Genomic DNA, 25,775 nt, shown 5'->3' on the forward strand with positions numbered 1-25,775 from the left:
GAGGTTAGATGCCAACTTACTTCTATACAGTGGCCATTAATTGTTTTTACGCACAATGTGTTACAATATGTTCTACATGGTTTTTGAAAAGAATGTGAATAGATATTCAAATCATTAGCTAGTGCATTGTTCCACAGCTATAAAAAAGAGCAATCTAAATATATTTCCACTGGTTACTGGTTAAATGAACAAACTATAAATCATTTGAAAAAGCAATTAATTTGCATGCCCAACTGTCCTGTTGATAAAATCTATTCTTCAATTGTAGTCTGGTAAAGGCAGCGCACATGGGATAAAAACTGTAATAGGTGCATATTAACTTTATTTAGGAAGGGTGATAATAAAGGTATAGCCTAGTTGTTAAAAGGAGTATATTTCAGTTGATTTTTAAAAAAAAGAGTATTAGCTTAAAGAGCAAATGGGCATGAATTTAGTAGTCTTACAGCTTCTGATAATGGGATATCAGGGTACAATATGTCTTAAGGCTTTGTTGGACATTTTTCTTTTCCTATTCTGATTGCAGGGGAATATTCTGGCAATCTGCCAATTTTGCAGGTGAGGAGGAGGGGAAAAGGCATTCTTTGCCCTAGCAGTGAGGCTAAAGACAATAAAACACCCGTTTTGCTCAGCACATCTGCTTGGTTTAAATCAGCCCACAGGCATGCCTCAGTCCTGCCATACTGTATGCACTTTTGCTATACAGGTTGTGTGCTTGGGGTTTGGCAGGATTCAACATAGAATTCAACCACCTAGACTTCTTAACCACAGAGAAAATGTCTATACCCGACGGCAGACTAAATGTTAAGCCTCCACTCCACACTCCCCCCCCCCCCCCCTCACCAAGATTAACTTAGGGGGAAAAAAGGACACTGAAGGTAGATTTATATGTTCCGTGCAGAGGGAAAAGGAATGTGTGTACTGATAATAGCAACATCTGCCTCAGCTAACCTCTAAAAATAAGTGTAAAGGAAAATGAAGCACCCAGAAGAGAAGTATGACAGAATGCCAAATCTTTTAAACAAAAGGAGCCATAATATACTGAAACACTGACAGCACTAAATTACAGGCATATTTTTTTTTTTCTTTGGTTAGAGATGATCAAGGACGCGTTTTAGACAAGTGCTGGGTAGATGGGCAGGGTTGCTCATTCTCGTCACGTACCCCCCGAACACAACAGCCCAGGCTCACGCTGCAAGCTTTCGTGCGGCTGCAGTCTCACCTGTCTTTCCGCTGCAGCTGATTTTTGGCATAAGTTCAGCTTTTTGTCTGCCTGCCTGCTCCTCTACCATAATCCTTTTCTCCTGCACTGATTACAATCAAACATTCGAACAAGAAAGAAAAAAAAAAACACCAAGAAAGGGAAAGGACAATACACCCGTTGACAACAGCACCGGATAGATAAAGTGCTTGTGGTGTACTGTTATTTCCTTTATTGATGTTTGCTGTCCATAATAAAACTGAAAACCAGACGTATTCTTTTCTTGATTCGCACATAAGCCTTCGCAAATGCGTGATTATGCAGTACACAGTTTGCCAATAAACCATATTATTATGAATCTAGGCAATTTGCAGTTTGAAAATAGTGCCTGTCATTTTAAATCTACCTTCCTGATCTGAGAGAGGAAAAAAAAAAAACAAGATGGCTCAGGAAGGGCTCAGCAGAGGGAAAGAAATGGAAATGAGGAAAAACAGAATTGAGGCTCACAAAATGACACAGGTAAAAGACTGAAACAAGAGTCATGAATCATACAAGTGTTTCCTGATCTACTGAACCACAAACAAGTAGCCTAATTAAAAACCCATTCTTCCTGAATTGGTAACAGGAACTTCTAGAATTCCTGGAAAATAAAAACGAATACACCATAGTACAACTTCTGACTACAAATTTAATGGCTAAAAACAGTACCCATGTCTTGCATTCTGACTTTAAGTCCATGTTTCAGTCAAATTCTGATAATTGTGGACAATGCTCATATTTCATCTTTTGTTCTTGAAATCTGATGATTATTTGTGCATATCCAGGAAAAATTTGTTCACTCTTGCTTGTCATGGAACACTGGTTGCATGACCAGATTTTGTTTTTGGCCACTTTTACTATACAAGCTATAGTAAGTACCAAGACATCCAAGTAATTAACTGCTGAAGATAAACCAAACTGTGTGATTCACTGTGATACATATTAATGTTTCTTGTCAATGTAGAAGGCTATATAAGATCAGCACAATATGAAAAGCATTAATATACTATTACTGGCTTATCCACAGCGACTGACAATGACAATACAAGAGCAAAATCAGGGACTGAAGTACAGAGAATCTCTAGAGGGGGAAAGAACAGTCCCCAGAGACACAGCAAGAGCAGAAAGTCCCATCAAGCAGTATCTTAACCTGCCACCAATCATCAGGCAGACAGCTATCCAACCATATTCCTGCAAATGATAAATGCTGTGTGATGGACATGACTGACTGCAAGTCAGCCAGAATGCACATCAGAACCAAGAAAAGACAACAATAAAGAGAACCCGTATTACTCAAAGCCACAGACATGGGCTTATTTATTCATTCATTCATTCATTCTTCGTTTAACAAGGAAATCTCATTGAGACATAAAATCTCTTTCAACAGAGGCTGGGCCGAGAAGGCAATAGAATCTATTTAAAGTTAAAAAAGGTAAAAACACAAAAGCAACATAACAATATCAAGACGAGCAAGGACAAAAATGATTTCGAAACTCAAAACTCAATGCTCACCTTGTTTGGAACAAAAACAAGCATCACCAGAAAAATCCACAGGATTATAATCTCTTTACATTTAAATGCAATAAGCCCTCAAACAAATAGGCTACGTTTTTCAGTTTTTTAATGGACTATGAACACATCACTTTCATGGTTTCTGGTCTGCTTGGGATCTGATGTCATATGCTCTTCAGTTCCCCATCCTAATCAGCACAGGCACCAGGTGTCATTACTTACAATGACACAGAGGAGTGGGGAAATGTGTCCCGATTGCTTGTTGAATTATCAATTACTCATTATTGTCAGCATTTGATTAGCTTCTTATCAAAGGCCTGCAATTTTCAATGGCAGGCAATTAAGTATAATGAAGCACAGGCACTTCTCATTGTGCATGTCAGGCAGTATGGCCCTGCGTGAGCAAAGGACACGAGTGCACTCATTTCCTCCATTTTAAGTGCCTGACACAGCTGTAAACGCGTTTCCGCCACATCAAATTCAGAGTCTGGATTTAGAACATTCAAAAAATAATGGACTGTCAAAACTATTATGGCACTTTGCAGCTACCGCACTTGGAAATGAAGTAAACTGTTTTCTACAACATCGCCCTGGTTCTTAAAACCCAACAATGCACTTCAGTTAGGCTATTGCTTTTTTAACAGCAAAAAATCATCTTCACCTTTTAATCATCCGATTATATTTTAGGTCATTGTCCCTGTATCCCGGTACACTGAAGCTTCAAGCGTGTACAGGAAAGCAGCTCACAAGTACACCAAAGAAACTATGCTGGAAATGATTCTGTTGAGTATGAAATTTGGATTTGAAGGAATAAAAGTAAATGTAAAAGTAATCTATTACAATCTCTCACTCCTTTGCTGTTAAAATAGGTAGGGGGAGAAAGAATTAGCCTACCTCAATGTCCCAAGACCCGTCAGTCAGCCAACTGTCATTATATGTAAATTCCTGGATTGCCTTCACTAGAACAGATTTCCATTACCTTGAAGGGGCCCAAGTTCCAAGGTTGCACAAGGGGAAGTTAAAATTGACCTTTTCACTATTGCTAGTGCTTAATCCAACCTCACTGAGGTCACTGACCAGTCACACTTTCCTCCTGTGGCCTTGTTCAGCAAACACAGGGACTGACCTTTTTAACTTTGTGCAATCGGCAGCCTAGAAAGGTTAGTCTTTAAATGGCTTCTGAATACATATGAGTGGATCTGATAAGACACTGTACAGTAGGCAAATCAGGTCTCTCCACTAAAAGCACTAGCAGCACAAATTCTGCCTGCAGCTTTACTTTCATCAGCTTGTACATACAAGCTAGGATAACCCTCCTCAGATGGGAGGGCAAGCCACACGTTGACCACACCTGCCCTCAGACAAGTGTCAATGGGGAGGGGGGAGATCATATTCAACTCACTACCTGTGTAAACTGATAAGATATCCAAGAATACAATACAGCCCTACAGTCATAGACAGTACAGTTCAGGGATCTGATGTTCATTTGGTTGATATTAATAATGAACTGCATGAGTTTGCCGACAAGTCCAAAATAGAAAATAAAGATAAACTTACTGATGTTTGTGTACATGTATATATACACTAATTTCATTTTTATCAAAATGTACTTCTTTAACTGACAGTGTTATGCGCTATTACACATGAATACACGACAGTGGTTCTCCCAATGAAACTGATGAAAATCAACTGATATTGATTTATTCCTCACGTAAGCTGTGCCTAGCTATTTTTGAAGGTACACAAAGGTACAACAGTAGACTTTCTAGGAGGAACACTGCTTGATACACATTCTCATTAAACATGCTTCGCAGTTGTCAAACAACTGATATTTGTAAAATAAATCTGGCCCACGACTGAAATGATCAACAAGACCAAAAACCCAACATTTAAAAGAGAGCCCTGTTCCCCCACCCTCACACAGACAGACAAAGTCCTTTTTGTAATCCCTTTTGGCAGCATTACCAGTGGCTGGGGTGGTTTCCCCCCCCCCCCCAGTGTCTAGGACTGGGCAGATGTCCAGAGGAGCCTATGCACAAAGGAGAGAGGGAGGGGACTCCAATCCCCTTTCCTTAACTACATTTCCCTCCAAAAAAACAAGTGATTGATATGATCCTCACACCGTTCCCTTGGCTTTGGAATAACACTGCCCTCCCTCCTCTTTCCCTCCACAAACCCCTCCCCTCCTCCTCTCTCCCTTTCTTTCTTCCTTTCCCTTTCTGCTGAGGACCACCCCACCCTGTGGGAACCAACAGGCCAGGGCGCTCTTGAGTTCCAAGCTCTTCTCTGATCTCTTACAGCTTTGTGTGATTGACGGACAGGCCCAGAGCAAACAAACAAAATGAATACTAACACGTCCCTGTGTCCACTCCCTGACAAGGAGCACTTAAGAGGGGATGAGGGTAAGGGGCTAAAGAAAGACAAAATGAGGGGGGAGGGGTAAAAGTTCTGTGCTTAATCTTCACTCTGCTCTCACTTACCAGTTCTGGGAATACAGACAACCGTTCAATCCAATTTGGACACCAGGGGGTGTGGGTGACAGGGGTGTACTTCACAAGGTGTGGCTGGAGTGATGTCACACTTTATTCTGAAGCCAATGTGAAAGCCCTCTGTCTGTTTAGGATGAATGCATCTACACAGATCCTAGACAGGAGAGGCCCCCTTTTATGAGGATCAGAGACCATACTACTGCAGACATCTTCAGATGATATAAATGATGTTCACACATCAAGAGCTGGATATTTACATAAAAATATCAAAATAAGGTCTGTTATGCATATTTTGTAATCTGGCATGATTACAAAAGTAGACATACAGTCTCTGAAAATTCCCTTGAACGGTCATAAATCTCCTTCTACTTACATTAACGGTGTAAGAATTGTGGAGTATGCAGTCACTCAAGGAAATTACTGTAGTGAAGCTTGCACCATAAATGGAAAAACAAACATTACACACAGGAAAAATATTCAATATTATATTTTGGCAGTAAAAAAAATAATGTACATACAGGACAAAGTGTACTTTCGGAAGGCTTAATTATTTAGGTTAGGTTGGTAGTCTCTACACTGCCTTTTAAACACTATTTATAATATCAAAAAAAAAAAAAAAAATACAATTTCACCAGGCATTTAAATTTTATTCACATGCTGGTACAAGCTACTGTCAGCCTCAAATCCCTTGCATTAGGCCTATACATTTTCATTCTAATCTTCTAATAGCTGAATAAGTACCGGAGAGCAATATTTGGGCAGCGTAAAGAAACCATATCAAAATAGCATGATGGTACATCCACATGACAGCTGTGATGTTACAGATGTCAGCACTGGGTGTTAAAGAGTATTTCAAAAGGAACAATCGCAAGCCTTAAATTACAAGACGTAATTACAGCATTAGCATTACTGCAGGAGTCGTCATTTTCGATCACTTTATGCAAATTTAGCCTATACGTTTCCCCCCGCAAATGGCCTTCATTCAGCCATACTTCAATTATATCCTTAATTGTACCTTTTTGTTCGCCATATTTAGTGGTCTCATGCAGCTGCTTGGAAGGAGACTTCAGCATCACCTGTCAATTGGCAGCACCTCTCATAGTGGTAAAACGACAGACTTTGTGTACTTCCAAAGTAACAGCTAGTTATACATCGATAATAGTCAAAGTTTCACAAGTTTCACATTATTTTGTATTTTTTGTGCCACATAATATTGAAAACACATCAAACTAGGCTATTTAACTTGGGGATGGTCTTCACTAGGTTTCTGACATTAAAAGCCATGCATTGAGATCTGCTGGCATAAAGCTTCCTGGCAAATATGAAATGGTTGGTACTGAAGACATTTGGGAAAAGGAAATGATCCCAGGTTTCAGATGTCCAGGGCTATTTTTGGCTGTGGAAAAGCCTCAGGCCCTGCAATTTTGGACAAAGAAAAACAACAAAGTATAAAAAAATGCACCCAGCTCCACAAGCCATCGTTTTTGGGCAATTAACAGCCTGATTACAGCAGTACTGCAGGAGGTAGTTTATGGCCAATGTGTTTTTATATCCTTGAGAAATTATTCTTTTTGGCTTTCCAAACTGTCCTCAATAAACGGAGGAAACACTTCAAACAAGTTTCTAAAGCAAAAAAATTCAAATTAGACAAAGATTTTATTTTTCAATTAAAAACATCAATTCCATTAACAGAAACTCGCATTGTGAATGCGTAGTGGTTCTGGAAAATAGTTTTATTCAATTTGTATAACGTTGGCCTGGCTTCAGTGGGTTGTAGTGTATGGCATTTAAGGTCCAACCACTGTATTTTCTCTATTTCCACTGTGCTTCAGGCAAGCCATTATTATGCAATTGTCTTACCACTGTGTTTTAAAGTCAGTAACAGCTCCGATTTCACACAGGCTGCTAAATGATCTACCCACATGATGCAAGCCATCGCTGCAGCTGAATGAGCACACAGCACAATAAGTTCTCGGTCGGGAGATTCAGAAAAGGAAACGCAAGGAACACACCAACGAGAATGACAGTTGGAACTTTGTAACTACAAATTTGAGGTTTGTGTCTGTAACTGTAGCTACCAATAAATACATGGAAGATTTTTTAAAATACTTTTATACTGCCACTGAATCGTGGCACAAGTGGTTCCTGAGACACATTACTTTCAGATTAAATGCAGTGTCATACACTTGCAAAAGCTCCTGCCAGTGAATCCCAGCCACCAATGACTTTTGGCCATAGGATTTAGGAGCTGTAGTAGGTATTCAGCTAACGAACTTGGGATAAATACTTAATGACATCAGTTAGTCACCTGATATATGTCTACACCAATTTAACAAGTTATTAAATGTTATACGAAAGCAATAATTCATTCTCTTTATATATATATATATATATATAAATACATTTTTTTTTTAATTTCTCAAGAACATGCATGACAATTTTTGCCCACTTGCCAAGTCTTTCCAGTTTGAAAATATTTAAAGGAATTTCTAGGATTTTCAAGGGCGGGAGAGACCCTAATACAATGCAGCCTACTGCCAGAAGCAGTTGATTTCTCAGGCAATCCACAGAAAAATCACAACTTAATATTTCCTTAGATTTACACTGTAGCAAAGATAATTCCAGATATTTACATATGGTCTGCTAATATCTCAAAGCAAACACTGTATTTTGTCTTCAGTGTATTTATGGCACCAGGGTGAAAACTGTGGAGGTTTGCTAATGTTTAAATAATTTTGGTGCCTCACAGCATGATGGGGTATTGATTTCAGTCCATCCAAATGACATACAGATCAGTAGATCAGCACAAGCTCTGTGTCCGAAGCAGCATCTGTTCCTTCAAAGGACTTAAAAGTACCCGAATTGCATTATGAGAAAAGGTATCAATGGTACACCCATTTTGAAAGCTCAGTGGACTGCATGACTCCCACTGAAGTGCAAAGTAAGGGGTGTTTTGTCTGAACATCTTTTCCCAGGGACAAACCATGCATTTAGCATGCTACCTGTTTGGTTATAATTAGCTCATGAGAAACCACAGTCAATATTACAAAGTCAATATAATCAAAACATCCTGTCATGGGATATAATGCTGTGTTTTACCAGGAAATAATTGAAGTAGTGAAAAGGGGAAAACTAATTTGAAATCTCAGAATGCACACAACTGAAAATATTATGTGAAATGAAAACTATAAAGCCCCTAAAATGTCTTGGCTTTATAAAAGAGAACAGGAAAGCAGAAAAAACAAAGCAGGATCCACTTTCAATCCAAAAAACTACAAGGCTCTAAATGTATCGCAGTCATTTCTTATTCCAAACATGTACGATGAAACAACGGTAATGTGAATCTAGCTCATGGATTCGGCTCATAGGTGCCTAACCGTGAAATTGGACTGGCTCAACTGTATTTTCTCAATTACTATGCAACACATTTTAGGTCTTCCTGCAGCTGTGCCAGTAAATGCCTTAGTAGACACTAACCTAAATATACAGTACCCCCACTCATCCATTACAGGCATGCCCAAGGAACTCTCACAGTTACACACAGTACAGTCCTGTGCTTTTTAGAGCAATAGAACAACTCTCACCAAAAATATCCTCAACTCTGGGAAGAAACTAGAAGGATGGAGGTGTTCTAAAGACCCACAAATTTGAACAGATGACCGCTTACTACAAACCACCATTTCATATTCATTGACACGCCAGCAGTGATGCAGCTGCACACGATTTTTCTGGTCTACGCAACTTTCACGCTGGCTCCAGCCTTGGATCTTATTCAATGTCAACTGCACTCAAAACCACTGTGCCTATAGTGATGCACCCTATAGCTTGGTATTGAATTCTGACCATTCCAGTGCTGCAGTTACAGTAGATCTTACAGTGTCTGTTCTCACTGGTTTCTGGAGCAGGCACCTTTGAGTACTTTAGAAAGGAAGATCCTGGATTACTGATCACTGGTCCCCCTGCTATGTAACAAAGTGAAGCAACATTAAGTTTGTTGTAATCTCCGGATCATATCAACCATGTCAGAGGCCATGAGACGACTCTGAGCACACATCTCCGTGTTTGCATCCACCTTGCCCCTGACATGCCTGTCAGCTGCCAACTACAGCTTCTCTCGAGGTCATAGAAGCAGAAGGATGACTTCCATCAACTGACCTCACACTATGAACCCCCCTGTTATTACTTGCCCATAAACGTCAAATGTTTCAATTGGCTGAATCACGTTTTTACAAAACAGAAACTTGGCTGTTTGGCTGTTTATTGACCTTTACGAGTCATTCATTGCACACAGTGAATGAATTTCCATGAGCAAATGTTAATTTTAATATAATTATGTTAATTTCATGCCAGGTTGGTGTTCATTGACAAAACTACATTTTTGTTATATTAGAGAGCAAGAACTGTAATTCATAAAGTTACTGTTTAATTAATGTCACATTTTTTAAATATTAATTAAAACACCTGACTAACAATATGAATATACCTCAAATAAATCAAACATATATATATATATATATATATATATATAATAAACATACTGACAAGTAACAGCAAAAGTCATATACATTAAAATCTAAAAGTAAGACCAAAGATGTGAACAATACCAATGGTCAGGACAACTGAGCTAAGGTGAAACCACAGCATATCTCCACTAACGCCCATATGTTTCTGATCATGTAATCCTTGCATGTTTATGTATATCGATGAGTACGTTCGAAAAGCAGCAGCTGTTTTAAGCAATGTCTGAATTTTTAAATATAATCTGTACACTAGAAACCACTTGTAGGCTTTTTCCTTTTCGCGAAAGATTCTTAGAGACATTATTGCTTAGCTCTGGGGGTCTTACACTTGGGTTCCACTTCAGAGTTTAATTGGCAGCTTATTTGCACATGGGAGCATGACCCCAGTTCCCCCTAGATATGGCTTTCCACATTCACCAGTAATAGGGTGAAAGGTCTCAGTAATGCAAGGCTATAATCGGGATCATTAAATTAGCGGTTTTAGTATCTTGAACTTTCAGTTCAGCAGGTTTTGTGTCATTGAAAGTTGAATGAAATCACACATATAAAAAAAAAAACTGGCCAGCTTTCCATTATTTCTTGAAATATTTTTTTCTGAAAAGTTGGCCAGCTGAGACCAGCGATGATCTGAAAAGCTGTTGCTGGGTTTTTACTTTCCCTTGTCTTTGTTATTTTAGTTTGTTGTTCCAGTTTTAGTGAGGAGGAAGGATGAAGGTGTTTGTTGATTTTATTTTGTGTTGGTTTGGGTGCGTGCTCTCTCTCTCTCTCCACGCGCCAACCGATGGTCCACTCCTGGAACAGCCGCATCTCCCTCCCAGGGGTGTCACACCGGCGTGTGACAGGTGTCATAATTTATCATTTTACATTGTCTGTTCCTACATATTGCAAGAAACATAGGCCTTCAAACTGGGTGAGACCATGTGGTGCAGCTCGTACGATGGTCAACTTCCTTTTTAAAGGCATAGCCTATATACAGTACATCACCTGAGTTACACTGCTCTACTTTCAAGCTTTCATGAGGGGAAAAAACATTTGGCAATAACTTGGTATTCAAGGTTGTTATTCTTGTATTCAGAATACTACTAAAAGCAAACATGCATTGCATTACAATTTCAAACAATGACACAAAATGATAATTTTGTCATGACAGAATGAACATGGTCATTGTCACCAAATAATTGTTGCAAGAACACACAGACATAGACTGGGAAGAAATGAAACCACTCAATGCACAAGAGGATGTCTCCAATTGCTCACGGCCCTACTCTGGCTAGCAAAGAACCCATTGCATGCAAGTATGTGGTTAGTATAAATGCTGGTCCTTCAGGCAGACACTACAGTGTGGGAAAACAGTTGCACAACCAGTACAGATAAGTAACTGCAGAGGAACTCACTGAAAGAACAATCAAAGGAACTGCAGGCAGGCCAAGAGGATATCCATTACAGTCCTGCATGTAACTGATTTTTAAATCATCTTGTTTTGAATGATTCATGACTAATGTTCTCACAGAGATTTCAGCTTAAAACATCGAAATTTAATTTCACATTTTAGCTTACCATTCGGTTGCTTCGAATAAACAAACAAGGCAACATTCAGAGGGCTATATAGAGTTTTTCATAGCTGTTGAGGAAAACACTACACATAAAAATGGAAGCATGGAAATACAAATAATGTTTCTGTACAAGGTCCTCTTGAGCATTCAAATAACCCAAAGCACAGACAGTTATTCCAAGCTACAGTCTGCAGACTGCGAAAAATGCCTCAAGCCAAATAGAAGCGCACAGGTTTCTAAGCATTTGTGATCATTGGCTGTGGTTATTACAATATCACTATAACAGCCCGCCAAGAGCCAGAGAAGGTCAAATCCAAGCAAAGAACCAAAGAGCCCTTTAGGTTTCATTTTTCACTATCATAATAGCCAATTTGCTGAGGTGTCTTTGCAGGCAGAGAAGCTGCTGATCAAATGACACTGTGAGGACATTCCAAACACCCAGGAAAAAGTCCTGGGTGCAGAGCCTTGGTAGTCCAGCTCGTGAAGGGGATTCATTTCTTTGCCTATGAGGGGGAGGTTATGCGACATATAATCCCCATCGTGATTTATACTATTTACAGTAGGTTAGCTGTCGGGTATTGAATTGATATGGAATGGTGATTCCCTTATGCTTAATATTATTTATCACAGAACATGACTGTTAAACCTAGGCTATATGTAGCACCACATAGGCTACATCCAAAGTAGCGCAGTGATGTATTCACTTCATAAGCACTTCACTTGACTTCATATCCATTTAAATAGTAACTAGGTGCTTTTTTAATGTATAGGAGGATCTTTTTCATGTAATCCCCACTCCACCACACCCAAGAAAGCCTTTACCCAGATGTGAAAGAAAAAACGAAAATGTTTTTAGTCCTCAGTTATTTGTTAAGCTGCATAAAGGAAATACAAATGAACTGCCTATACAGCCAGAATTACTGAGTGCAAAGTAAATTATTGAAGGTTTTCAAGGGCTTTTCTGAAGTTTCTTCAAACACCAAAATAACTGTCTACTACAGTGGACAGGTCGGAGGCCATATTGGTAATAGTTCAAAACTGCGTAGAAAAAACAACAACTAAGAAAACTAAGCGTTTAACAAAATCTGCATTTGGCAACCCGAAACATTTTGATGCACAATAAATATAGGCTAGCTTCATTGTAATCAACATCCCTAGAATGAAAATATTTGAAAGAGTTGTGTGAATTCATTAAATAAATAAAATCATGCTGAATTTTCATTTCTTTACGAAGTGTATTTACGTTGTTGTAACGATATAGGCTATAGCCTAATACACACTGAATGCTAGGAGAAAAGTTATTGTGCATGTTTCGCAATAACAGCTTTTGAATGATATCTGTATACTTTTCAAAGCGTAAAATGAAGTTGAAGTTGTCTGTTGAAATAATTTGCTTATTTCAGAGTTTTCTTGTGAATAATTGCAAGTTACTTCAATTAGTGAATGAGGAAGCAAAAGACAATGAGCAATGTGTTCTCTGGTGAAAACATTCAGAAACATAGGCCTACATCTTAGTGGGCCTACCATCCTCCAGCCCACTTCTCTTGACAAACACACAGAGCTAAAGTCTGGATGGCGAACCCACCCGCATTCGTCAAGTATTTATCTGGCACTGAAACAGTAATCTGACTTCTTGGGTGTCTTGACTGAGAACCTGAGCAAACCGAACTGAATCTTTTGGTTACGCAGGTGAAAACACTGAAATAACTTTTATCCATTCAGGGAATACCAGAAGTTGCTAAGGGATTATGGAGTGTTACTAAGCATTACTACCAGGAGCTACTAAACTAAGGGATTACCAAGTGTCCTATGATGCCCAAACGCAGGAGTTTCCAGACTTTCTTTCAAACTTGCTGTACTTCAGATGGAAACATGGAGTTACATAATACGTTGCAGTAATACGGCTGTTGACTTAAATGGTGACATGATTTATGCACTCTGGAGGCAATTAAATCCTGTGCGCATAATGGAGGGAATAAGAGGGGTGAGACGGAAAGAATGGCAAGTCGTTGTGATGCTTTATTATCTGTACAGGTTTGCTTTAAATGGCTTCATGAGTGGCTTTTCAATTAAAACTAAAAATAAAAAAAACTTCATGGACAAAGATTTTAAAGCCACCCCAGTCGCTATCACGCAGTCACCAACTATTAGCCCAATTCTGAGCCAGGAAATGTCCTTACCTTGGCTAAGGTGCCGCAATGTTACAATGCAAACAAGCTATGAACATTAAAGCTGGCTAATCCCAGCATAGTTTACACTGTTAGCAAGAGAGCAGACATTTATCCAAGAAGAACTATGTTGTTTTCTGCTTTCTGAACCAGAATTGTAAACGGTTCATAATCTTTATCGAGAAAATCTGATGCCTATCAGTCTCTCATGATTGGCTAGCCCCGATTGTGGACAGGAGCAGCTGGGATAAAAGCATTGGGCGAAAGGAAAAACAACTGAACCACAAAAGAAGAACCGGCTAGTTTATCGGGTCACAACAGTGAAGATGTAGCTACATTGGACTGCATTTGCCACACAAATGCAGTCCAGTGTTTCTGTGAAGTAGAAATTTAATAACAATGACAACCCTCAATCATTGCTCTACTTTACTAATTAAAGATACAGTTTCTAGTAGCTATGTTCTTTAAGAGATTCGTAATTAAGATTTTTTATCATGCTCCAAAGTACATTTTAAAGAAGTTAGATTGTACAGCACAGTACTGGAATATGCATTTCAAAAATATTTCACTTCAAATTTTAATAGGTCCTTACTGGATGTGTTCTTAATTTACCCATGAAATGTCACAAAATATGATTCCAAAGACATTAATTTTGATCCTGATTCCTCAGGGTGCATTTTTAAGAAAGAATCAGGCGGTAAAAAGAAAAAAGGCTCATTTTCATGTACCGTCAGTACTGAGTGACTGTGAGATATTAAGCTCTCCAAAAGTAGAGAGATACACGGCTGTCAAAGGTTGTTTGCGTAAGGACTGCATGAGAAGGAGAGCAAATCGTTAAAACGCTTAAATTGAATTTGAAGGCTTTTCATAAGATATGAGACAGTAATCCAGACAAAACAAATTACACTGACAAGAAGATCAGACTAAAACCAGACTAAAAGTGTTCAGACTCTAACCAGAACGAGAAGCTCTCAGGCAACACTATGACCAACTGTGCATCACCCATTTGAACTCTAGTCCATAGTCCAGATTGACCAGTTTAGGATTTGATTAGAGAGCATGCTAGTTTTACAGTACCTCTGAAATACCACCTGGAGGGAATGTAATGCTTTTCCATGAGGAAATAGTGGATTTTGTCTAACTTCCAGAAAACTCTGCTCTAATTCAATATGTTGTACTTGACATTTCTTGCTATTGCAGTACATTTCTCTTATAGGGAAGTATTTTCACAAACAATTAATTTTCCCCCAGACACAGCAGTGAGAGCATTAGCTACAGTGAAGAATGGTTTAGTCTGTGTGTTGGCAGTACTGTCATGAAGGGAGGCTGAGCAGGATGAAAAATGTTTTTATAGGGCTAAAAGCGATGCATAATTGTGATCATCCTCTTTTTCTCAGTATCTGCTGCTGTGTATTTTAATGATGCAACTCTGGAACACACAAGTGACATAACCCTGGAACATACTGAATCATTTATTAGTGACTTGACATTTGCATTCTCTTCAAATCGACAGCTATCCTGTTACAGCTCAAGGTGTAGGTTAGAGAAGTATTTATATCCCTTTAACTGCTGTAAACAGTATCCTTTTATAATCATTGTTCCACCTGGGCATACCGAAGTGTTGGATGTCTGGACACTCATTTGGTGCTGTTTAACTCCTGAAATCTGCACACTGGTAAATGGAACTTGTCAAAAATTTAAATGACTTTCCAAATGGCTAGAAGTAAGGCTAGAACTAAAAGGAAGAATCTCAGGCACTCAGACTGGATGCTAAAATTGCTGTATTTAATTAAAAGAAGTATTGTATTGTATAGTCAAATAACTACATGCACAGCCTGTGGTCTCCTAGCACACCACCTAAGTTTATGACCATTAAAACTTTTAACTTCCCATACCACCAGATTAGCACGCACACCCACACATACAAATGCGCACACCCTCTCTGCTTTCTACCTGTCTGAATAAAGCAAAAACTAGGCTATATGCAAAAACAGTGGGCTGGCTGCTGTTCGTTTTAAACATAAAACAGTGAGAAAATGTTCAGGTGAAAAAGGTTTTCCTCTTTTTAATAAAGTAGGCTATACAAACTAATTTTATTACAAAAGAAGACAGCTAAAAATTTGATTGCCAGAGAGTATTTCCCTGCTCAGTGATTTTTTCTAAGGAACAAAACAGCAATGCTTTAACTATCTGTCAAATACCACATATTGTAGAACGAAGATGTAAAGCGCATGGGTTAGGTAAAGTACACAAAGCCTTTGTCTTGTGACCTGCACTGCTTCCTGTTTGATAGTAATACCTTCAGCTGCATGGGCCAGGCCAGTTTTGGGAGGGGGGTGGCTCGAGTGAGACAGACACAGGGGGACAGCTGCTGTTTCAATGGTAGTAAATCACACTGTAACAAGCTCTGCACATGCCCCCTGCAAACTCACCCCCAAACACCCTCCTCCTCCCCTCCCTCTCCACCAATAATTCCCACAAAAAAGCCCTTCCGGCTGTGTTGTACTCACTACAAAGGCAAGCACAGCTTGCAGCCAGTCAGTAGCATAGAGGCAAAATTGAGATGGCTTCATTGAGGCCCAATGAATGCACAAAAACAAAATACAAAAAAAAAAGAAAGAAAAAAGAAACTACTCCTGCACCAGAAATGACATGGTGCAGCCACTAGTATACATGCCATTTCTTTCTGGTCATAAATGAAACCCATGATGGCTTTTATCTGTAGCCTATGCGTTTCACATGGGGGGATTAAACCTTTCTAAAGGACGAGACAGTTTGTTCACATCCATTCACAAAGCCAACCACCAAAATATGTGGTTGTATTTTTTAATACTCTATAGGCTAGCTACTGAGGTTGAATATTAGTCTATGTCCACTGCAACATAAAAGCAGCCACTTAACATGTAGCCTACTGTATATATGTACTCCATTCACTACAATTAAAATTAATATAGATTATAATATAATAATATAATTATATGTGGAATTCCTAATAACAAAAAATGTGTAGGATACTTATGATATTACAACTAACAGACTCCTATAGAACTCAGTTTTACCACATGGTCCAATGGAAGACCAAAGGTTTGGATGAATGGACACATGGATTGAGAAAGGAAGGTCTTAAAGTGAAACAGACAAAGAGACAGCCAGCATTTCCATATAACAAATGTGTAGAATCCCATGTCAGTGAGTGCTGCTGTGGGTTTGACATCATTATAGAATCAAGACATTATGTCCTGACAGAATCCAATTTACAGAAAAAATGGCAAACCAGTCCTGAATCACAAAATAATCTTAAAATGACATAACATACCATACATTTTAACTCCTAAGAAAACATTATCCAATTATAGACATTTATTAGGTTTATTTGTGTTCAATATATTTTAGGCTCATGATTCAAATCCTTCTCCCCTAAGCCACTTGGCAGAGATGCACCCCTACAAAGCCAGCTTGCCAACTGCCACCACCAAGAGACATTTATTAATCAGGGTGTTTCTTGTTTTGTCAATCATGTGAAAACAAGAACAACAGCAAAGGGGTCACCCTGGTCAAAATAATTTGCTACAGGTACCACAAGAATTTATAAAACATTTTTAGCCATCTGTTTGGGAGTGAAATAGCAAATATAATAATAACAATAATATTAATAGCCGCAAGCGGCAATTACGGGGTCCAAGTACCATACGGCTGAAATTTGATTGGCTTATGGTGGTCATATTTTTGAGCTATAAATATTTTATTACATTTAGACAGACACATCCTATCACACAATCACGCAAGGTTTCATGATGCCTGATGATAGCTAAGTAAGTATAACGGCTGCTGATATTTGTTTGGCGGAGGGCAGCCATCTTGTTTAAGTAATCAACTTGTCCTTATACATTTTCATAGGACCCTTGACCAACATACAGCATACAAAATATGACTGGCTAATTGTTTTAGGAGTTATGACCATTTGGTAATTATAGTGCCACCTATCGACAGATCTATACCAAACCTGACAGGTTTAAGCCTAATGGACTATAGATCTCAGTTCTCAGGGTTTATGATGATTGGACACTGTAGTTAGAGCTCGTCATATCAATAGAGGTCAAGCCCACAAAATTCATTGGCTTACTGCGGCCATGTACTTTAATGCAGAAACTTTTCTTATATTTCTTATTAGATAGATTTTTAAGGTTTTACAAAAATTAAAAATGGCGCAAAATCCAATATGGTGCATCATCAATTTAAGTGTACCACAAACGGTTCAAAGGTTATAGGCCAAAATGTGCTGTGCCTTGCTACAGCACCACCAAGTGGCCGATCGCTGTAATTTTTCTAACCTGAGTAGTGGATGACTGTAGGAACCTAGAAGCAAAGTCTGGTTGCTGTATGATCTACAATTGTATACACTTTACTATGAAAACACTTTTAGGGGAGAAAACTAACAATAAAAATCGGAACACAATAGAGTTCCAGTACTTTGTGCTTGGACCCCTAATAATAATAATAATAATAATAATAATAAACTGTATCCATATATACTTCAGTTACAGGATTTTTTATTTTTAACTCGGAAACCAAATGCTCCTGTTGCAGGTTTAAATGCTGAAAAAGAACAGCATGACAGTTACGTTGCCACAAGTGCCAAAAGCTTTATCTGGTATGCAATACAGAACAGATCCAGTAGGTGTTTGGGGAAAAAAATGTGAGTTGGACACGCCCATCCCCACTTAGAATTTCCTCCTATTCAAACCAGCACACTATTTGATAAATGTGCCATGCCGTTTTCGTAGCCCCAGTCTTTGCATTTGTTTTCATTTTCCAGAAAACATTCAGAATATTCCCATCATGACAGAAATCAGTTTGCACCTTCCGCGTTAAAGTCAAGTCCTTTTCCTAATTTCCTCCCATTGTGCCACACAGTATCCCCAACCCCCACCGCAGCAGGGTCCCATTTTAAACAGGCTCCCCATATGCCGAGCCTCACTTGTTGGCCTTGCCTCTTCACCACCATCTGGCCTATTAGTTCAGCCAAAATGAAAAAAGAGAGAGACCCAGACACAATGAGACATAGAAGGAGTCCATCTGCTGTGTGCCAGACTCTCCAATCATTACAGCACAACGGCAGCATTTAATCCAAATGCAGTTTCTCCTTTATTTAACCTGTTCCTCCCCACTTGCACAAATCAGAAAACACATCTGGTTATGGCACAAAAAGGGGCAAAAAAGCATTCTCTCTCTGAAATCTGTACTGCATGGTATTCCCTGGCCCAGTATCAACTATCACAGATAAAATTATTCCAGAGCAATAATTCTCAGGTAAGCTATAGCCGACTGATTATGCAAGCATAGAGAAGAAATTTCTAAACAATGTGAATTTTAAATTACTCTATTCTTGATGTCTTCCGAAAAATATTCATTTAAAAAATGTTCAATTATCTGGATATTAAAGAAATAGGCTACTTGTGCATTGTAGCATATATCATTATATTTTACTCTAGAGTACAAAGAATGTAAAATAACCTGCATATAGGCTATAAACAATACAAAAAATAAAAGCCTGGAAAAGTGACAGAAAAGAAAAAATAAACAATCTTTTAGTCATTTAGCGTCCCTCAGATGCCCAACAGGCAATACCGTAGTGCAATTAATTCCAAAGCTTTTGGCTGGCCCCTGATACAATTGGGCCAGCACACTACTTCACCTCCTGGTAAAGTTTCATGTTTCACTGCCAAAGACAACAAGACTCAATGTTTCCAGTTTCCTCCAAATTATGCCTACAAGTTGCTAATGGATACATGATCATGAAGGCCAAACTCCTGCATTACATCACATTCAATGTTTTTTTTTTTGTAAAAACGTAGGAATGGCCAATCATGTTTGTAGGCCTATCCCACCACAACAATCTCCTCCGTCAGTCCTGGTGAGCACAGAAAAACACCCATTCTCAATTATGCTTGATTGTAAAGTAATCAAGAGTAAACACACTTCAGGGTCAGCGGGGCACGGTTTTGATTAAAGAAGGATACTCATGGTTTCCTTCCCAACAACTTACATATTTTCTGCTTGCACAGACGTTCATTGCACAGTGTGCATTCACATCTGCGCACTTCAGTCCTCAGCATTTTCGTTCTGTGAGCGTAGCCTACTGCATCACGGCTGAGCTGTTGTTGCTCCTAGACATTTCCACTTCACAATTACAGCACTTACAGTTGACTAGGGCAACTACAGCAGGGCAGAAGTTTGACAAACTCACTTGTTGGAAAGGTGGCATCCTATGACAGTGCCACGCTGAAAGTCACTGAGCTCATCGGTATGACCCACTGTACTGCCAATGTTTGTCTATGGAGACTGCATGGCTGTATGCTTGACTTTTCGCACCTGTTAGCAATGGGTGTGGCTAAAGTAGCCAAACCCACCAAATAGAAGGGGTGTCCACAGAGTGCCCTCCAAAAGTAGGGTAACTGTAGAGTGACACTTGTTATTTTGCTGTATAGTAGGAAGGCACTGTATGCCAAAAATGAGCCATGAAAGAAATTTGTTATGCATGAGTACGTCTTAATTGCTTGCCCAGTGTTACAGGAATTGCTGCATGGATTTATAAGATATACAAGGAGTACAAGAAATGCAAGGGTGATTTTGGCCTTGATCCTGCCAAAAAATGTCTGCCTCTGCACAGAGGATGAACAATGCAACAGACATGGTTCTAATGTCATTGGTGGAGTCTGGGGGGCGGGGGGATTTATTTACATGAGGTAAAGCTGCAAAGAAAATACTAGTTTAAGTGAAATAAAGTGCTTTCTTTCTTCGGGATCAATGGGGCAAGGTTTTGTTTTTTAGAAAGCTATGCTTTGATTTAATTAGGCTATATCCTTCATAACACTTATCCATACACATTTCTGCTTATTTATTCAATACAATATTTTTTTAGGCTATTTTAAGCAATTTATGTTGATTACTTGTGCAACCATTTATATAAATGTACATATAGACTGCAAGGTGGCCATTAATACATATTTTCACTGAGTGATTATGTATTCTTGACAGGCAATACATTTAAAATTCAAGAGTTGCTGTGACCTACTTTTCTGATTGTATGCAGGGAAAAGCCAGCACGTTATGACTGGTAAAACTGTCTCAGGTCCACATTATGCATGGACACCGGGCAGCTGTAGCATCCCAACATCGTTGCCTGCCCAGTGCTGCCACATTTTTGCAGAAAAAAAAATCTTGCCGAGACAATAATGAGGAGGAAATTTGCCCGCTAGTGAGGGGAAACTGTGTATTGTAACCGTTCATTATTTATCATACTTATCTATGGGTAATACAGACAGTTTTTTTATGGCCAACATAAACGTAAGAGCAAAATTAAGTCCATTTGACCGGGCCTAACAGGTTTTATTACTCTAAGCATGTGTGAAGGAAATGTTATATACAGTATAACTGAAAGAATTAGGCTACATACCAGTAACTACTAATAGCGCTAGGCCTGGCATATGGTGAAAATTCCAATTGTGCATCATGTGACACAAACCTCCACGGCCTTTTGAGACTCCTATATTGAAGAATCCCACTAGTTAACAGCTGAGGTCAATGAATGAATTTGAGCCCTTCTGTTTTTCCTGAAACTTGCTGATGCTGGCACTTGAATTCTTCTGCAAGCCAGCATATTCTCCCTAATTATATGAAATGACAGGGTCAGGTTGTGGTATCGTGATCCTGCTCCTTAATTTTCTCACATAATCCTGTATTATCTCTCTCTATGCTGTCAGAAGGAATAAACAACAAAAGAGCAACAATGTGTCTGTTGGGGCACACATTTGTAGGTGCTTATTGCTGCTCTCTACAGGGGTATCACAGAACCTGTGAATTGCACTGATGCTACTGCAAAGAATAATTTTGCAAGGAAAAGTTACTCTATTTTAGGGCTGTCAAAAAATATTCGAAGTTCGAAAAATATTCGAAGATCTTTGTTTTAGGCCTATATATAGTTTGAACCTAAATTTGATCATTCGAATATTAGTTTTGGATCCCACATTTTGTAATTAACATGAATATACAGGCTTTTCATACGGCAAATCATGTTCATGCACGCAAAGTTCATTTCCTGTGCTAACGTTACTTCCTCTGTCAACAAAAAACATTCTGCCCTGGACCCAGGGCAAGTGGATCGTCTGGTTTTCCTTGCCAGTAACCTCCAGTGATACTTTCAGCTCATAGACACCTAACGTTACTGGTCAGCTAGCCTCACGAGCCAGTCTCTTTTTTCACTTCGTTCAACAGATCTGGTCAGCTAACAATTTAGGCTATATAATGTTCCCATGGTAGGCTATGTTTCCTTTCTGTTCTGAAGATTTTGATAAAATTGGATGATGAAAGAAGTTAAACAAACTAAACAGAGTAAGTAATTTATGTTATTTTAGGCTACAAGTATTAGCTGTTTGAATAGTTTTTGTGTTAAGAAATGAACAGGGATTTCCTATAAACAATCATTCCCCTATTATTGTGATTAATAAATGCAGAGTTGTGGCAAATTACATCCACGAGAAAGTGCTTTATTCATTGGCGCATTAGGCTATAGAAACGGCAGGGGGCTCATTTATAAAATTAACTTGCATGTGCATATGTCAAGTGAAGACCTGACATAGAGCCACAACCGTTTCCATGGTCAAATCGAGTCATGTTGAAATTTTATAAATCACTGCTTTGACGTGATTTTCTACATACATGCCACACAGTTGATCTAAAATACGTTTTATAAACGAGGTCCCATATGTAGTAACCTAGTATGAAAGTTCACCGATGTCCTCTATTCTACTGCCCGCTTGTGGAAAATAACGCGCAGGCCAGTTTAGAGGGAGTGTCACGTGCATATTGCGCCCGACAATAAGCAGCTTATTTTTGTGAATTATATGCAAATGATATTCGAATATTCAAACTCTAACTAATTACAAAAGCTAATATTCGAACTCAATTTCATGGCACTTTTGACAGCCTTACTCTATTTGCATACCTGCAGGAAAAACAGTCAAAAGTACTACCAAAAGGTCCTTAGAAATGCCAAGCTCTGTTCCTTTTTTGTATATATTTTTTTGAATTAATCATTTATTAATGATTTTCTTTGTCATTGCAGGGTGGGTGGGGGTGGAGAAGGGGAGGGCAATAGTTCCCTTGTAATAGTTAAACACACATACTGTAATACAGTGACTGACATAATTCCATCAGTGTATCCACCCATTGATGACGGCCAATGGACTTGCAAATCTCAAAATGCATGGAGACTGCATGTGCCTGGCACAGTACAAAACCTTTTTGGGTTGCATTATCAGCTGAAATACAATGCAAGGTAGACACTGAGCATGTGATATTTCACAAGCACAACTCACTTATAAGCAGGGAATGAATGGGTAAGAGATTTGTTCCACCTCTGTAATAACAATTTAAGAATTCTCAGTTGGCTTTCCTGAATCATTTCTAAAAATATTTATTCAACTGTAACTGAATAAAGACTTCTACACCAAATATTAAGTCACCAGAATTCACTCTGCCTATAACAACAACATTTAGAACACAGCGAAAGTGGATACAAATTCAAATTCCACACAGTACGACTAAATAAAGAATGAGTACTAGAACAATGCATAATTCTTTTTCCTGTGACAGATATATTCAATTACCACATTATTACCATCAATGCAGCGGACTGTATGGTGGTCGTATTTATTATGGTGGATATTGAACTGTGCTAATAGCATATGCATAAAAAGTGTAGCATGGAAAAATTACATTAAACCCATTCAAAAATTTAAACATCAAACATGCCTGACGCAGATTTTCTACACTCACGGAAGCTTAAGAATATTCCAGTTAACCGAATACACATTTTATCTTTAAAGGAATTGTAGAATTCACTTTTACAGTACATACAATTCAGACAGACTGGATTATCGTCGGAATTTACCTTCTTTTTCGGAGCGGCATCTTCCTCCTCCTTGCCGCCCGGGTTAGTCTTGCCCTGCCTCACCGCTCTCTGCTCCCCAGGCTGCTTGATGGTGACCCGAATCTCCGGGGGACAGATGTAGTTCTCCAGGCTCTTGGGGGGCTTCTTGGCCCTCTTGGTGGTCTGGATCTTAAGCTTGAGGCTGCCCTGCGCAAAGCTAGCCTCCTTAATGGAGAACTCCTGCTCCTCAATGCCGTCCTGGTTCGAGAGGGCGTACTCGTCCCCACCCAAACCAAGCTCATCCTCCCTTTCGGGTTCCACTCGCTCCCCTGCCATGGGGAAACCCTCTGCCAGGACAGGCCGCGGGTCCATCGAACCCACCGGGAGAGAACCACCATTGGCGTTGACGCTAAGTTCAGCCTTGTCTCCATTTGGCTGCGCAAAGCTGGCAAATTCCCTTTGCTCCATGTGTCCAATGCTCTATTCCAGGAGCAGGGTACACAAGCACAAGTGAACAGAAAAGCAATCCCAGTGAGTGAAACTTTTGTTATCTACGATTGCTCCAGGAATTTTATTAATCCCATTGGAATAGACATCTCCCAAGGTGAAACTGGAGAGGAAAGAAGAGTAACAGAGATTAGGTTGAGAAGATACAGTGAAAAATGAATCGCTTTTCTGAAATTTCATCAATATTGGAACATGTTTTCATTTGGTTTGCTTTGGAGCTAAAAAGAAAAAAAAGTGAACATTCAAAGCAGCATTAATGAATAATGACAAAAGGATTTCATTTTCAATACACCTCAATATCATACCACCTATGTGATACAGACTATTATCACAATATGTGCTCTTGCACAATAGTTTCAGAATGACATAATTGGCTAATAAAGAGGTCTGAAGTAAAGAGGTTTAAACTAATCTGCTTTCACCAAAACCACAGGAACAAAAGGAAAATGTCCAGGTTTCAGCATGAAATCCATTACTTGTACAACCTTTCTTGGCTGGAATTTAGCACACAGCCAGTCACCAGGCAAGACCATAATTACATTATCAGGCACCTCATTTGCCTGGTGTTCAGAAGACTGATCCCAGGCATACCCTGAAAGTGAGCTAACGAGCAGCTGTGTGAACGTACAGGCTAAATCTGTGACTTTTGCAGAGTTACAGGTTCAGAAAGGCCAATTAGGCCTCAACATATCAATACAGAACAGTTGGCGTTGGAATTAAAAAGCAACGTGTTAGCAGCTGCCAACTTGGAAAATGGAATTACTTATTCTACTATAATTATTCTGAGACTTGGCAACCACCAAGGCTTCTGATAAGTTTTTTTTTTCTTATTTTTTAAATATTAATTTTAACCTTCAGAGTCACGTTTACAATAAAAGCTTAAAATACAACAAATCAAACCTTATACGCTTGGGAAAATATGAAACCTAAAACCAAATTATTAGGCTGCCTCCTGCATAATGAGTTTGGCAACACAACATAGGAGGTGGAAGGCAGGTAATTAAATCAAAGTTTACAAGTATGAAGTTCCTTCTTTAAACAAGTGCTCGGGAAGGTACCTAAGTGCTCAAAATGGCTTTTAAAAGGACAGAAAATTATGGTAAAAAAAGCACATAAATAGAGGGTCAAACATTTTTCCTAGTAATTTTCAGTGTTCAGAGGCAAGCAGGTGCGATTATCTGTAGTGGAACTGGAAACTGATGTTGGTTCTGAAACAAGAAATCCATTCATTTAGTGGTCTTGCTGAACATAGCATCAACTGTGTGGCTGAATGGAAACATTGCACTGAAAATACTTTTATGTTTGGGCCTACTGTTCAATAATGCTTCTCTTCACCAATACTGACTTTCTTTGCCTGGCTGTTAAATTGTCAACAGCAATAATTTATCTTCTAATTTTAAGTATTCTATAAATAATGTTACCATCTATTACAACAAATGCCTGAACTCCTTAAAAGCAGGGAGAGTGCAAGTAATATTTTTTCAGACTTTTCTGCAATTTATAGCAGTCAACTTGAAGATGTGAATCATGTCACAAGATTGCATACATCATATTCCTTCCATGCCCCATCTCCAGGGGTATTTGTTTTGCTTATTCATGAGGCCAACTCCCACCATGCTTGTGATGCTATATAAAATACTGAAAAATGCATGCAGTGTAGTATCAGCACAGTGCCCATGAAAGGGGGCAGTAATTTACTCTGAATTTAGCTTACTTATGTTGGCCATACTGTATATTAATGAATCAAAGCATGTTTACTCAATAAATAAATAGAAACAATGACCAGTGTCCTAATTTTAGTGGCAAATCTGGTCATGTAAATGAACATTCAAAAGTTCACCTGGGAAATATTTATTCA

At 38.9% G+C, this 25,775-nt stretch overlaps 1 protein-coding gene across 1 annotated transcript in view; it reads right to left on the bottom strand.

Moving 5' to 3' along the window:
- LOC118213329 (SET-binding protein-like) overlaps nt 1-24,011 on the bottom strand; it is a 48,800-nt gene extending 24,789 nt beyond the window's left edge. The window contains exon 1 of the mRNA XM_035392199.1: nt 23,432-24,011. Coding sequence (XP_035248090.1) covers nt 23,432-23,878 — 447 coding nt within the window. The 5' untranslated portion in view covers nt 23,879-24,011. The remainder of the gene's footprint in view (nt 1-23,431) is intronic.
- Between the last annotated feature and the right edge of the window lie 1,764 nt (nt 24,012-25,775).

Source organism: Anguilla anguilla, chromosome 14, assembly GCF_013347855.1.
Source record: "Anguilla anguilla isolate fAngAng1 chromosome 14, fAngAng1.pri, whole genome shotgun sequence".
NCBI lineage: Eukaryota > Metazoa > Chordata > Actinopteri > Anguilliformes > Anguillidae > Anguilla > Anguilla anguilla.